At 36.9% G+C, this 12,955-nt stretch overlaps 1 protein-coding gene across 2 annotated transcripts in view; it reads right to left on the minus strand.

Annotated features, from left to right (window-relative positions):
• The window catches only part of cryl1 (crystallin, lambda 1), a 101,957-nt gene that overhangs the window by 35,342 nt on the left and 53,660 nt on the right, over nucleotides 1–12,955 (minus strand). For both annotated transcript variants that reach the window (XM_069891350.1, XM_069891351.1), the window contains exons 5-6: nucleotides 7,409–7,570; nucleotides 756–950 (exon numbers count right to left, since the gene is read on the minus strand). In XM_069891350.1, the coding sequence (XP_069747451.1) occupies nucleotides 756–950; nucleotides 7,409–7,570 (357 nt within the window). The remainder of the gene's footprint in view (nucleotides 1–755; nucleotides 951–7,408; nucleotides 7,571–12,955) is intronic.

The following is a 12,955-nucleotide window of genomic DNA, read 5'->3' on the forward strand; positions in this document are numbered from 1 at the left end:
GTTGATTCCAGAGAGAAGAGAATTGACTATTGAGAGAGGTTGTATCACCTGGGACTATATCTGCAGGAATTCAGAAGAATGAAAGGAGATCTGATAGAAACGTAAAATTATGAAAGGGACAGACAAGATAGAGGCAGGAAAGTTGATTCCACTGGTAGGTGAGACTTGAACTAGAGGACATCGTCTCAAGATTTGTGGGATGAAGATTTAGGTATGAAGATGAGGAGGAATTGCTTTTCCCAAAGAATAGTGAATCTATGGAATTCTCCACACAAGGAAACAATTGAGGCTACCTCTGAATACATTTTGGATACAATGAGATCAATTTTTTGCAAAGTAGGGATTTAAGGGCAATGGGGAAAAGGCAGGTAGGTAGTTAGCAAGTGAGTGAGAGAGATGTACCAAGGTATCTAGTACTGTAATGGCATTTGACTAGATATCAATTTTATTGGTACCTGGTGATTGCACAAAATCCCATGGTTCAAATTTTCCTTTATTCTATAATGATAAGATTTCCTTCTTCTGATGAGGGTATGTTTGTTCTCAAGAAATTGCAAGAGATGAATTATCCCATCTTGTATTCAATGTGCTGGAGAATCAAGATGCTGTTTCTTTAAACATTAATATTTGAATCCTAATATTTATGACTCTTAGATACGGACCAACTATTTTCACCTATATTTTAACTATTTTCAGGATCCAGATGAACTGTTGAAAACATTATCAAATACACAAGTAGTAATAAGCAAACTGACCTTAACAAGTCTCCATGACTCTCCAATAATTGCATATTGAATTCGATTTAAAACAAATCCATCAATCTCTTTCATCAGCTTGACTGGCGTCTGGCCAATATCTTTCATGAGCTTATAGGTTCGTTCGAGAACAGCAGGATTTGTTTCAGGGTGAGGGACTAGTTCAACCAGAGGTATATAGTAGGTTGGATTCACCTGAAAAATAAATGATTTTTCTTACAAATTTCATTGAAACAACTTTGTAGCATTGTGAACTTTATTTTGGTAGCCAAGTAAAAGTTGAGTTAATATCATATAATACCTATTGTGCAGAGAGAATATAGATTCATAATAAACCATGTTGAAACAAAATCGAATCATAGAGACATGCATGGAAAATAGGCCATTTCTGTTCACCTGTTCTAGGTCAACCCTGACACTATTACAATTACCCACATCAGGCCTGTATCTTTTGATGCCTTTCTGATCCAAGTACCTGCCCAAATGTCTTTTAAAAGTTATAAAAGTATCTGCTTCCATCATCTCCTCTGGTAGCTTATTGCAAATATTGACGACCTGATCAAAAAAAAAATCACTCCTTAGTTCTTTAATTTTCCCTGCAGTTTGCAAACAAATAAATGACTGCTGATAAATAAATATGGATCAACATCCCTTCTAACTGGGTATATTGCAGTATTCAGGCATGTATTTAGTTTAATTATTTCAGGTAATGAGTCTGCTATTTAAAATTGCACCACCTCTAGCCTCATCTTTAGTTTCTTGTCCCCATAACTGTGCATTTTGTCTCTCACCATCATCCCTCTTTTAATCTACCCTGCCCTTCTACCCTAACAGAAATCTGCTCTATCATTGTTCTTTACATGCATTTTTTCATATGTCAAAACATGGTATATTTTTACCTTTTGATAGCCCTAATGAAACGCCAAATATTTCTGGTGGTTTTAAAAAATTTTTACTTCAGAATTTCAGCCTCGTATTTGCTTGGAATTCTAATTCCCTCACTTTAGTACAGATGGAGCAACACAGTTGAGCTTAGTACAAACAGGGTGACCCCATGCTTCATCTTTCAGCTAAGGTGATCAGTTTAACAGTAAGGGAATCTCAAAAATCAATGATGCATATACAGGATCCCAAAGATGTTATAGTAATGGCAGGCAGGCTTTCGGGCTCATCTGAAGCTGAAGTGCTTCTACATTGAAGAGAGGCAATTTTACAATGTAGAGAAGAGACTGCAAATCAGGAATCAGGCAAGAGAAAGCAAACTGCTGCAGGAACTCAGTGGGCCAGGCAGCATCGCTGGAGGCAGATGGCTGATTGGCCAATTCTGAAATAGGTCTCATGTCTCATCCAATTTTATGATGTCGGAGGCCATTTGATCCATTGAACCACAAAGCAACCCCATTTCTTAATTTCATTTTCCTGGTAATCTATTCTCTCATATGGACATTCAAAAAAAGTCAAATTGATGCATTTTAATTATGTAATTTATCAAATTTGTATCATCCAAAACACTGAAGCGAACAAGGTTTCAACTGAATCCATTTTTTGCTTAAATCTTGTGCCTGCAGCTTTACTAGATCCAATCAAATAAACAAGATTGAAAATTCCGTAGCGATACAGTATGGTAACAGATCCTTCCAGCCCATGAGCCCATGCTACACAAATACACCAACTGACCCACAAACTCTGTACATGTTTGGACTGAGAGGAAACTGGAACACCCAGAGGAAACTCACACAGACATAGGGAAAACTTACAAATTCCTTACAGACAGCACTGCATTCAAACCTGAGTCGCTGGCGCTGAAATGGTGTTGCGCTAACCACTATTACCCTTGTGTTCTAGGCCAATATATTATCGTTCCTAGATGCTATAATGCAATGACTTTTTACAATTGTCCAAAGATAACATTTCATAAAATTTGGGAGAAACGTTAAGTGCTGGATTTTCATTATTAATTCACAAATTAATTTTGCCAATAGATCATAGAGGGAAAATCTTGTAATACTGGCTCAAGAAGAACAGAACAAGTTCTAACTTTAGTTCAAAATTCATAGGTGATTGAAAGCATAAGCTCTGCCAAATATATAGATGGCATAGACAGGCAAAGAAAAATAAAAGTGTAAACAGGGCAAAGTCCAATACCAAGAGGTAGAAAGAACTGAAGATCCAGAGTTGAAGTTTATAATCTTTATTATCTTAAAGGTAAGTGTTTTTTTGTTATATTCCAGAAGTGGTAAAAGGGGAAGTAGAACTGTGGACCAGGACAACTTTGAGCTGGAGATATTTGCAGAGAAGGGAAAGGTATTCAGCATGAAACTCCAAATATGTAGCTACTCTTAAGAGATGCTACATAACTTGAACATACATGTTGAGAATGGTGGATCAGAAATGTGAATCATGAAATTTCAACTGGAATCTATATGGAATACCTGGTTGGGTGCTGAAGAACTGTGCGGCCCAGCCTACGGAGGTCCTAATGCACATCTTCAACATCTCAATTCAGCACTCACTGTCCCCTCAGAATTCATGACAGCCACCATCATCTAAGTGCCCAAGAGAGCGATGGTAACTGGACTAAATGACACAGTCCAGTGGCATTAACCTCTACAATCATGAAGTACTCTGAGTGACTGGTATTGGAATGTATCAAATTCCACCTTCAATGACATTGGATCTTCCCGGTTTGCCTACCATCTAAACTGGTCTACAGATGATGCAATATCCTCAATGCTCCTCTCAGTCCTGACCCACCATATGTCAGGCTGTTCAATGACTTCAGCTAGGCATTCAACATAATCATACCTCTGAGGCTGATGGATTAAATGTCCTTGCCAGGACACCACACCCCTCTCTGTATCTGGATTCTGGACTTCTGGATTGAAATAGAACAGTCAGTCCAGGTTGACAGCAAAAACCTCAAGTCCCATCACACTAAGCCCTGGTGCATGTCAAGATTGTGTGCTTAGCCTGTTCATGCTGTTGACTCATGCTGCACTATCAGATTCAGTTCTAACTGAATCATAAAGTTTGCAGAATTGAGAGCTTGCTGTCTCACTGCATCATTGCATAGTATGGTAGCCGCAAAGACTCAGACAAGAAGTTATCAAAATGAGCGAGGATATCACTGGGGTCTCCCTTTCCTCACTTGACAATATTTACCAGCAGTGTTGCTTAAATAGGCCTCAAAGAATTACAGAAGGCCTTTTCCATCCAACATATGGTATTTTTTACCCACTACCATCAAGGAAGTGGTACAGGAGCATCAAAATCAAGATTGCCAGGCAAGGAAATAGCTTCTTCCTGCAGGCTGTGAGATTGATGCAGTATCCTGTAACCAAGTAAATCATCCCAAAATATTTAAATGTATCTTCATGTGGCTATTATGTATTGTGCATTATGTGTACAAACTGAACCAGAGAGACGCTGTTTTGTTGGTTTGCCTATGTATAGTCAGATGATGATAATAATATGAACTTGATAAGCAGAATATCCATAGATATTCACTCAGGAAAAACGTGGGTGTGGCAGTTGACTTTGCCTAACACTTTATCAAATACAAGGGAAAAAAACAGAAATTGAGGGTAAATAAGGCATGAGAAGCAAATGATAATTCCAAAAGGAGGTGCTAAGTTTCAATGGGAGATATAGTGGATTCAAAAATCAAGTGATAAAGGAGAAGGAAAAACTGTACTTTGGTCAATGAGTTAGAAAACAGAAGGTTAAAGAAAAAGGGGAAATTAAAATTTTCAGAAGAAAATAACATTTTAATATTTGTGATGTGTTATTTCAGTGGTCAGAGCATGCAAAGGCTAGTGGATATTCCTTAAAGGCCATGAATTTGCAGGAAATTGTAGGGGAAGAAGGATGGAGGTAACTTGGACAGTTTTTTCAGAGCTGAAAAAGGCACAAAGAGTCAAATATCTAACTCCTGAACTAAAATGTATGTCATGTGCCTGCACAATTTTAATAACACTGGTGCCAATCTTCACATTTGGATCTCTGCAATTGCAACTTATTTTCATTGAAGTTTTGTGGAAGCTTCTCAGCTGTAAACACTAGAGACAGAGTGGTTCAAGGAAACAACAGTTCCTGGAAGAAGGAGACGACAGTGAAGAAAAAAAATTAAGCCTACTACAGCTAATTACAATGAGCGATACAGGCAAGCTCATTGCACATCCATTACTGACCACCCTTGCTCTGACATCTTTAAATCAACGCCAGTGAACAAACACTATTGTTTTACTCACCACCAACTTCACTTTGATATGATATATTGAAACTAATCATGAACTAACATGGGCAAATAATAATTCTTTTGAGTTTATTACACGACAACTGTGAGTGTATTTGAGATTTTTTGTAAAAGATTAACTTCACAATGCCTTTAGATTTGGGGTCTCTGGGGTGCCTGCAATCAGCAAGTTTAGATCGCTTCAGTTTATGAAGCTGTAACAACTGCTTTATTGCAGCTCCACCATTACATGTTATCGTTTTTTTCTCATTCAGCAGAAAGTAGGTGAAAAGGGGGGCACAGTTAGCATAGTGGTGAGGACAATGCTGTTACAGAGACAAGGGTTTGAATCCAGCGCTGAATGTAAGGAGTTTATATCTTCTCCCTGTATCTGTGTGGGTTTCCTTGTTTCCTCCCACCCTTCAAAATGTGCCAGGTTGTAGGTCAATTAGGTATAAATGAGCAGCATAGGTTTGAGGGCCGAAAAGGCCAGTTACCATGCTGTATGTCTAAATTTCAAGTATGCCAGTTGAAATTGGAATGTTTGGAATATCCGAGTGCAAATTAAAGGCTTTCTTCATCTCTAGCTGACCAGTGTAGGCAAATGTTGATAAAGGAGAACATTTTTCTGCTCAAATATTAACTTGTAAAGTGATAATCACAACATCAGCAAGGATTAGCTGTACCAGGACTAAATAGTTTTGGAAGCTTCCCTGTATCACATAGCATTCTCACGTGATACAGGGACTAAATAGCTTTCATAGTTTCACTGTAAAAGATAGAATTGTTTTCCCCTGTTGTGAACATTGCTAAATGCTATTTGCACAACATGGAAAAAAAATTCTATCTTGATTTAGTTGTTCACCAACCAGCAGTGCCAACTGGAAATTTTAAACCTGTGGCATTGTGGCTTTCTGCCCATTTTACTGAACAAGAATTTTTGCACACTCAGGCCACTAAATATTTCTGTACTTACCATGGACTGTTACGGGACATGTTTTAATAGTTATGGGTAAAATATGTCTTTAAAAGAGATAGATTGTGGGGGTTTTGTTTAGGTTAAACTTCACAAAGTAACACTTCACAAAAGACATCTCATTTAAAATGCAAGAGCTTTGCTGAAGCTAGACATTGAGGCTGCAGTTGACTTTGCAGAACCAGTGAAGATTGCTGATCTATTGTGTATGGGCAATAAAGTCCATGATGAGAGATACTGATAAGATCTTTCAAAGATTAGGTTTAGATCCCTGTAAGAAGTCATATGGCAGAGAGAGAAAAAACAAACAGTTGCAGTTGAAAATGGCAAGCTGGCAGGCTTGTTGAAAACCCCATTTTGAAGATGGGTTGTGAGTTCTGAGTTAACAACCCTTGAAGTCCTTACAAGAGGAAATGACTGGCTAGAGTGTTTCTCCTGGAATAAGGAAGACAAGCAGAACTCTGTGGTGACCTGGAAGAAGAGGTTATCATTTGGAAAACCCATGATGGGGCAAGTTTCTTCGGCAACACACTGAAGTGACTGAGTGGAGGAAATCAGTTTGTGTGTGTCCAATGAGCAACAACTATCTCTCTGAAGCCAACAAGAACCTTCCTAAGTGGCAACCATATAACTTTAAGCACCAGAGCCTGAAGATTCATAAATGTTAAATTTAGTGCACAGTATAAGAATTGCCTGATACCAGTGGACTTGGAGAAGTAAATTGAATGATTGCACAGTGAAACAGAGAACTTTACTGAACATATGCACATTACATACACGTGTGCTTGGAATTAGAAGAGGGTTAAGTTAAGTTAATAGTAATAAGTTTAAGATTGATCTTGTTATTATGTTTAAATAAAATTAAAAGCAAGTTTTGTTTAAGTAACCATTGTCTTGGTGAGTTTCCATTGCTGCTGGGTTTTGGCGTCCTCAAGACCATCTATAACAAACCCATAGTCCATCTCATGGTGGGAGGGAGCGATAGGAGTAAGGAGTGGGAAGAAGAAGAGAAAGAGGCTGGTGAGGTGAGCTCAAGCCCTTTCTCAAATAATGATGGAATTATTATTTTGTTGGGAACATTGCTTGAGAATTTTTCATTGTTAAATTTACAACTTTGTTTTACATGTTTACTTATTTATCACATCAGTAATATTTTCTGCATCAACCCTCAGGCCACCAGTATTCAATAGGCCACAGGTTGAGCAATCCTGAAAGAGAGTATTTACTTCCTTTCTTTTAGAATAGCAAAGATCCCTTATTTGCCATTTCTCATCAGGGTTGGGCATGAGGATTTAAAAATAAACATTCAATTCCACATTACAAATTTCCATCCAAGAATATACACTGTAGATAATCAATTGATATAAACTAATTAATATTTGAACAGCAGATGCAAACAGTGTCAAATATGTGCATCACTGGTAATCATTACATAGTACTTACAGGATGAGAGACAATGCACTGTTTAACATGTTTGAGTCCACTGAATAGTTTTGAAGGCAAAAGACAAGAGGTCGAACTGCTGAGAATCACATCATCATTCATGAGGTCATCCAACTCTTGAAAAACTTTTCTTTTCAGTTCCAAGTTTTCAGGAACACATTCCTGCATAAAAATATATGATAAACATCATTTATTACTGTGCATGAAGATGTGTACAAGATGGAGGTAAAACAATCTCAAACAATAACTAAAGGTATGAAGAGTAAGCTGAATTCTGAATCCATGACAAAAAGTTTAGTTTCACTGGGTAAAACGAGCTGTAGCATGGAGAGCATTCTGATTGGTTGCAACACTGTTTGGCATGGATGTGCCAATGCACAGGTCAGGAAGTGACTACAGAGAGTTGTGAATATAGCCAGTGCCATTTCAGGAATCAATCTTCACTTCATCAAGGACATCCACAGAGATGGTATCTTAAGAAAGCAACCTCTATCGTCAAGGACCATCACCACCGGGGAAGGTGGGGCGTGGCCATGCAAAGGACCTAGGCAGACATGGGTTGGACAAGCTCTCCAAGAAGATTGATTAAAAGACAAATTTAAAGTCATCAAATCAAAAAATTTCCATGATAAAAACAAAAGATTGATGGGAAAGAAAAACAAGATCCAGAAAAATAAAAATGAAGAAGCTCAAAAGTCACCAAGATCATCGACAGAAAGTCCACAAGGAAGTGGTGAAGAAGATGCAGCCATGATGTTGGGACAAACCCAAGGAGATGGGGGATTGACACAGGATTTTCAAAAATTATAGAAATCATGAAGGTTCTGAGTGAATGATTCTCCAAGGTGGAAAATGTACTAAGAGAAGTGGCAGGAAAAATATCAGTGATGGCAACAGCAATTGAAGATGACTTCTCGGGTGGGCCAGGTTGAAAATGACCTGATAATCACTCAAAAACAATTAAAAACCCTGGAGGAAAATACAAAGAAGTCAAAATTGGATAAGCAACTGTTGCTGGACAAAATTGACCACATGGAAAACTTCAGCAGAAGAAATAATGTTGAGTCGTTGGGCTGAGAGAAGGGACTGGGGGGTGACCCGGTGAATTTCTTTGAAGAGTGGATCCCACTAGCACTGGGAGTGGGAAAATACAAGGAAAAACTACTTATAGAAAGAGCCCATCAGACCCTCGTCCCCAGGAGAGTTGAAGACCAAAGACCATGACCAGTCCTTGTAAGATTTTTGAGTTTCCGGGATTGGGAGGCAACATTAAGGGCAACAGTGGAGTATGATAGGGAAAACGGTAGTCTAGTCAAGAAGGAAGGAGGAAAGGTGCTATTCTTTCAAGACTTAAGTGCTGGTTTGGATAAACAAATAAAAGAATTTGACAATGTTGAAAGACAATTAAAAACATGGAATATAAAATATGTAATGCTGTATCCAGTGACACTCAGGATCGATGTAACACAGAGACCCCCCCAAGATTCTATTAAATAGTAAAGGAAGTTGAGGGATTTCTATAAGAAGTGTAAAATGGACCCAAGAATAGATGTCAGAAAGAAGAATAAGAAAAAAGATAAAGAGAACTGTAAATCTTAAAAATTGGATAAAAAGTAAAATGAGAATTATATTACTGAAATATTTTTTATTGGTTATTTAAAGTAACATTGAAATATATATGGATAGCTCAACAGAAGGTAAATATTTAGCAAAATAGTAACAGGGTGGATATTCCGATTTAAGGGGGGGTTAATGGCACCAGAGAGGGAGAATTTTTTCAAAATGCCACTGAAGCTAAGGGGAGGGGCTCTTCCTTGCACAGTACCGCAGGTTTTTCTTGCAGGCTTCGGCGGTTTTATGTCACTGTCAGAGCAGGGGCAATATATGCATTTGTTAATAGGGGAAAATCATTTTACTGTATAAATCAGCAAAAGGGTCTAATGATAGAGCTGAATATGTACAAATGTAAATATAAATAGAACATTACAATTTATCAGTTATAGTATTAACAGGTTAAATGGACCCATAAGGAGAAAAAGGATTTTGACATTCTTTAAAAAAAAATTAAAGGCAGATATAGTTTTTCTACAGGAAACACACCGCACAAAATTGAAACACAATAAGTTAAAATGCGACCTGGTGGGACAAGTCATATCCTTCTCTTTTAATACCAAAGCAAGGGGTGGGGGGGAGAGAGCAATTTTAATTCATAAAAATATACCGGCATTGGTCAAAGACACATCCATTGGCCCAACAGGTTGTCACATTGTCAGATATATGTAGAATTCTAGACTCCCATGAATATTTATGCTCCAAATTTTGATGATGAATCCTTTACACAAAATGTAGGGGGGATGACAAAATGTACTGATTGGAGGAGATTTTAATTTTTGCTTAGATCCTGTCCTTGATAAATCAGCAAGGATAGTGACAAAGGCAAAAGCTGTGAAAATCACTCTATCTTTTATGAAAGATTTAAACCTGATAGATATATGGTGACAGTAACATCTCACAATGAGAGATGATTCATTTTATTCAAAGGTTCACAACTCTTATACAAGAATAAATTTGTTTTTAATTTCTGAACAACTGAAAACCAGAGTGGTTGAAATGGAATATCTAGCCAGATTACTCTCTGACCATGAGCCTCTGATTTAAATGACAATGATGTCCAAGAAACGATGTCTGAAAGTATATACAAATTACATCTTAATCCTACACTGATGAAGACAGATTTCTGTAATTTTATAAAGGAACAAATAGAATTATTTTGCAAAACAAATTGACCCTCTACTAATGATAGTTTCCTAATATGGGACACACAGAAAGGTTATTTGAGGGGACAGTTAATTTCATATATAAAAAAAAGGAATATATGGCAGAGGTCAATGGCCTGGAGAAATAAATAACAGAAATGGAAAAAGAATACCAGAAAATTGATTTGAAAGGAAAATACAAAATGTTGTGAATGAAAAAATGAAATACAATACTTTACAAACATATAGAATAGAAAAAAAACTATCTAAAAGTCAAAAGGTAAGTACTATGAATTGGGAGATAGAGCACACAAAGTTTTGTCATGGCAATTAAAAGCAGAGGAGACATCAAGGATGATAAATGCAATTCAAACAGAGCCTGACAAATTAGCATATAATCAGAAGGAAATCAATGATACTTTCAAACAATACTATACAAAGGTGTATGAATCAGAGTCATTAGGGGATTCTACTGAAATAGATAAATTTCTCTCAGCGATTGAACTGCCAAAGGTGGAATTAGATGCCCTCTCACTAGAGAAGAGATCAAAAAATCTTTGAATGCACTATAGGCAAATAAGTCACCAGGAGAAAATGGTTTCCCATCTGAGTTTTTCAATTTAAAGATTTTCTGATGCCTCTCATTGTGGAGTTATTAGACCAGGGAGTTGAAACTAAGACTCTTCTGGAATACTTCTCAACATTTATAATTATGGAGCTACCAAAGAAAAGAGAACCACAAAGCTGTCTTCATACAGATCTATCTCCTTGTTAAATGTGGATTACAAATTTTTGGTAAAAGTGTTAGTTAGACAATAGACTAGGGGAATATCTACCTAAACTGATGCATTCAGACCAGGTGGACTTGGTTAAAAAAAGACATTCCGCAGATAATTTGAGCAGATTATTTAATATAATTCATTTGGCTAAGTCTAAAGAAAATCCAAGTATAACTATTTTGTTAGATGCAGAAAAAGCATTTGATCCTAATATATAAGGAATTAGAGTTGGCCAGGAAGAGCATGAAATCAATTTATTTGCAGATGATGTGCCAAACTACAGACCATTCTGGAAAAATATGGGAGAGTTTCAGGTTAAAAAATACATTTGGAAAAATGTGAGATTATGCCATTAACAAATTTTGACTATGAAAGATATCAAAAAGGAACCTGGTTTAAATGGAAAATGGATGGATTTAAATATTTAGGGATAATGGTGGATAATAATTTACAAAATCTGTACAAACTTAACTATTTCCATTGTGTGGAAAGATAGAGGATTTACAAAGGTGGAAAGACCTGACTATTACTTTAATTGGAAGAGTTGATTGTGTGAAAATGAAAATGATGCTGAGACTACAATAACACTTTCAATCGTTGTTGATTTCTTTGCCTATGTATTTTTAAAAGATACTTAATATAATTTCTTTGGAATGATAAAATACCTAGGGTCGCCATTGAGAAAATGACATGGGAATATAAATTGGGAGGATTAAGATTATTGGATTTTTAAAAAATATTATTTAGCACCCATGGTGAGGTACCTCTCTTTTTTTTAAAGAGAATTCTCCTTCATGGATCCAAATGGGACTACATATAATGAGAGAGGGTGCAGCAAAAGATTTTATTTATAAATGGAATGTCAAATTAATAATAAAAAAACCCATTCTAATACATATGTTTAAAATCTGGCATGAAATTAATGAGAGCATTAGGGTTAGGGTTAGGGTTAGAGTTAGGGTTAAGGGTTAGGGTTAGGGTTAGGGGTTAGGATTAGGGTTAAGGGTTAGGGGTAAGGATTAGGGTTAGGGTCAAGGGTTAAGGGTTAAGGGTTATGGGGTTAAGGTTAGGGTTAAGGGTTAGGGGTTAGGGTTAGGGTTAAAAAAACAGGGATATCATGAAAGGCACCAATGTGCCAGAATGAACTATTGCCCATGAACTTAGGCAGTAGAATTTTAAATATTTGGCCTGAGAAAAGAATTAAACATATTGAAGATTGCTATGAGGAAGGGTTAATTGTGTCCTTTGAACAACTAGAACAAAAATTTAATCTATCTAATAGAACCCTTCTATTGCTTTCTTCAGTTGAGGTCTTTCTTGCAAGAGAGGTGGAATCCCACAATATTCCCGCCCTCAAGTAATGAAGTGGAGGGGATGCTTCGACTGGGAAATATGCCTAAATTCATAATTAGGATGTATTCTGCTCTCCAAGGCAAAAGTGTTAAGACAGGCCTACAAAGGTTGAGGGAGAGATGGTAGTTGGAACTAGGTGTTACAATACAAGAGAAATGCTGGTCTGACTGATGTTTGGACAGTATAACATCAACGATTAATGCATGGCATGGATTGGTTCAATATAATTTTCTATATCAATTATATCTTATGCCACAAAAATTACATAAATCATAATCTGAAATGTCCCTTAAGTGTGGCATCAAAATTGGAATCTTCTTACATTCTACATGGTCGAGTGTGAAGGTAAGATCATTCTGGCATGATGTCGCTGAAACACTAACAAGAGTAACAGGAGTGACATGTGACCCAGAGCTGTACCTTCTGGGCAACTTTATGGATGTAAGCAATAAATTGACTAAATTTCAAATCGGTTTTGTTAAAGTAGCCCAGGCTGTGGCCAATTGTTTAGCAATCACTTGGAAGTCCGACTCTCCCCAATTATTGCTCGATGGACCAGGGAGATGCTTAGTTGTCTACCCATGGAGAAAATTATTTATAACAAATAATAAATATGACACTTTCATTAAGATATGGCAACCATATTTAGATTATATAGG

Source organism: Narcine bancroftii, chromosome 7 (assembly GCF_036971445.1).
Source record: "Narcine bancroftii isolate sNarBan1 chromosome 7, sNarBan1.hap1, whole genome shotgun sequence".
Lineage (NCBI taxonomy): Eukaryota > Metazoa > Chordata > Chondrichthyes > Torpediniformes > Narcinidae > Narcine > Narcine bancroftii.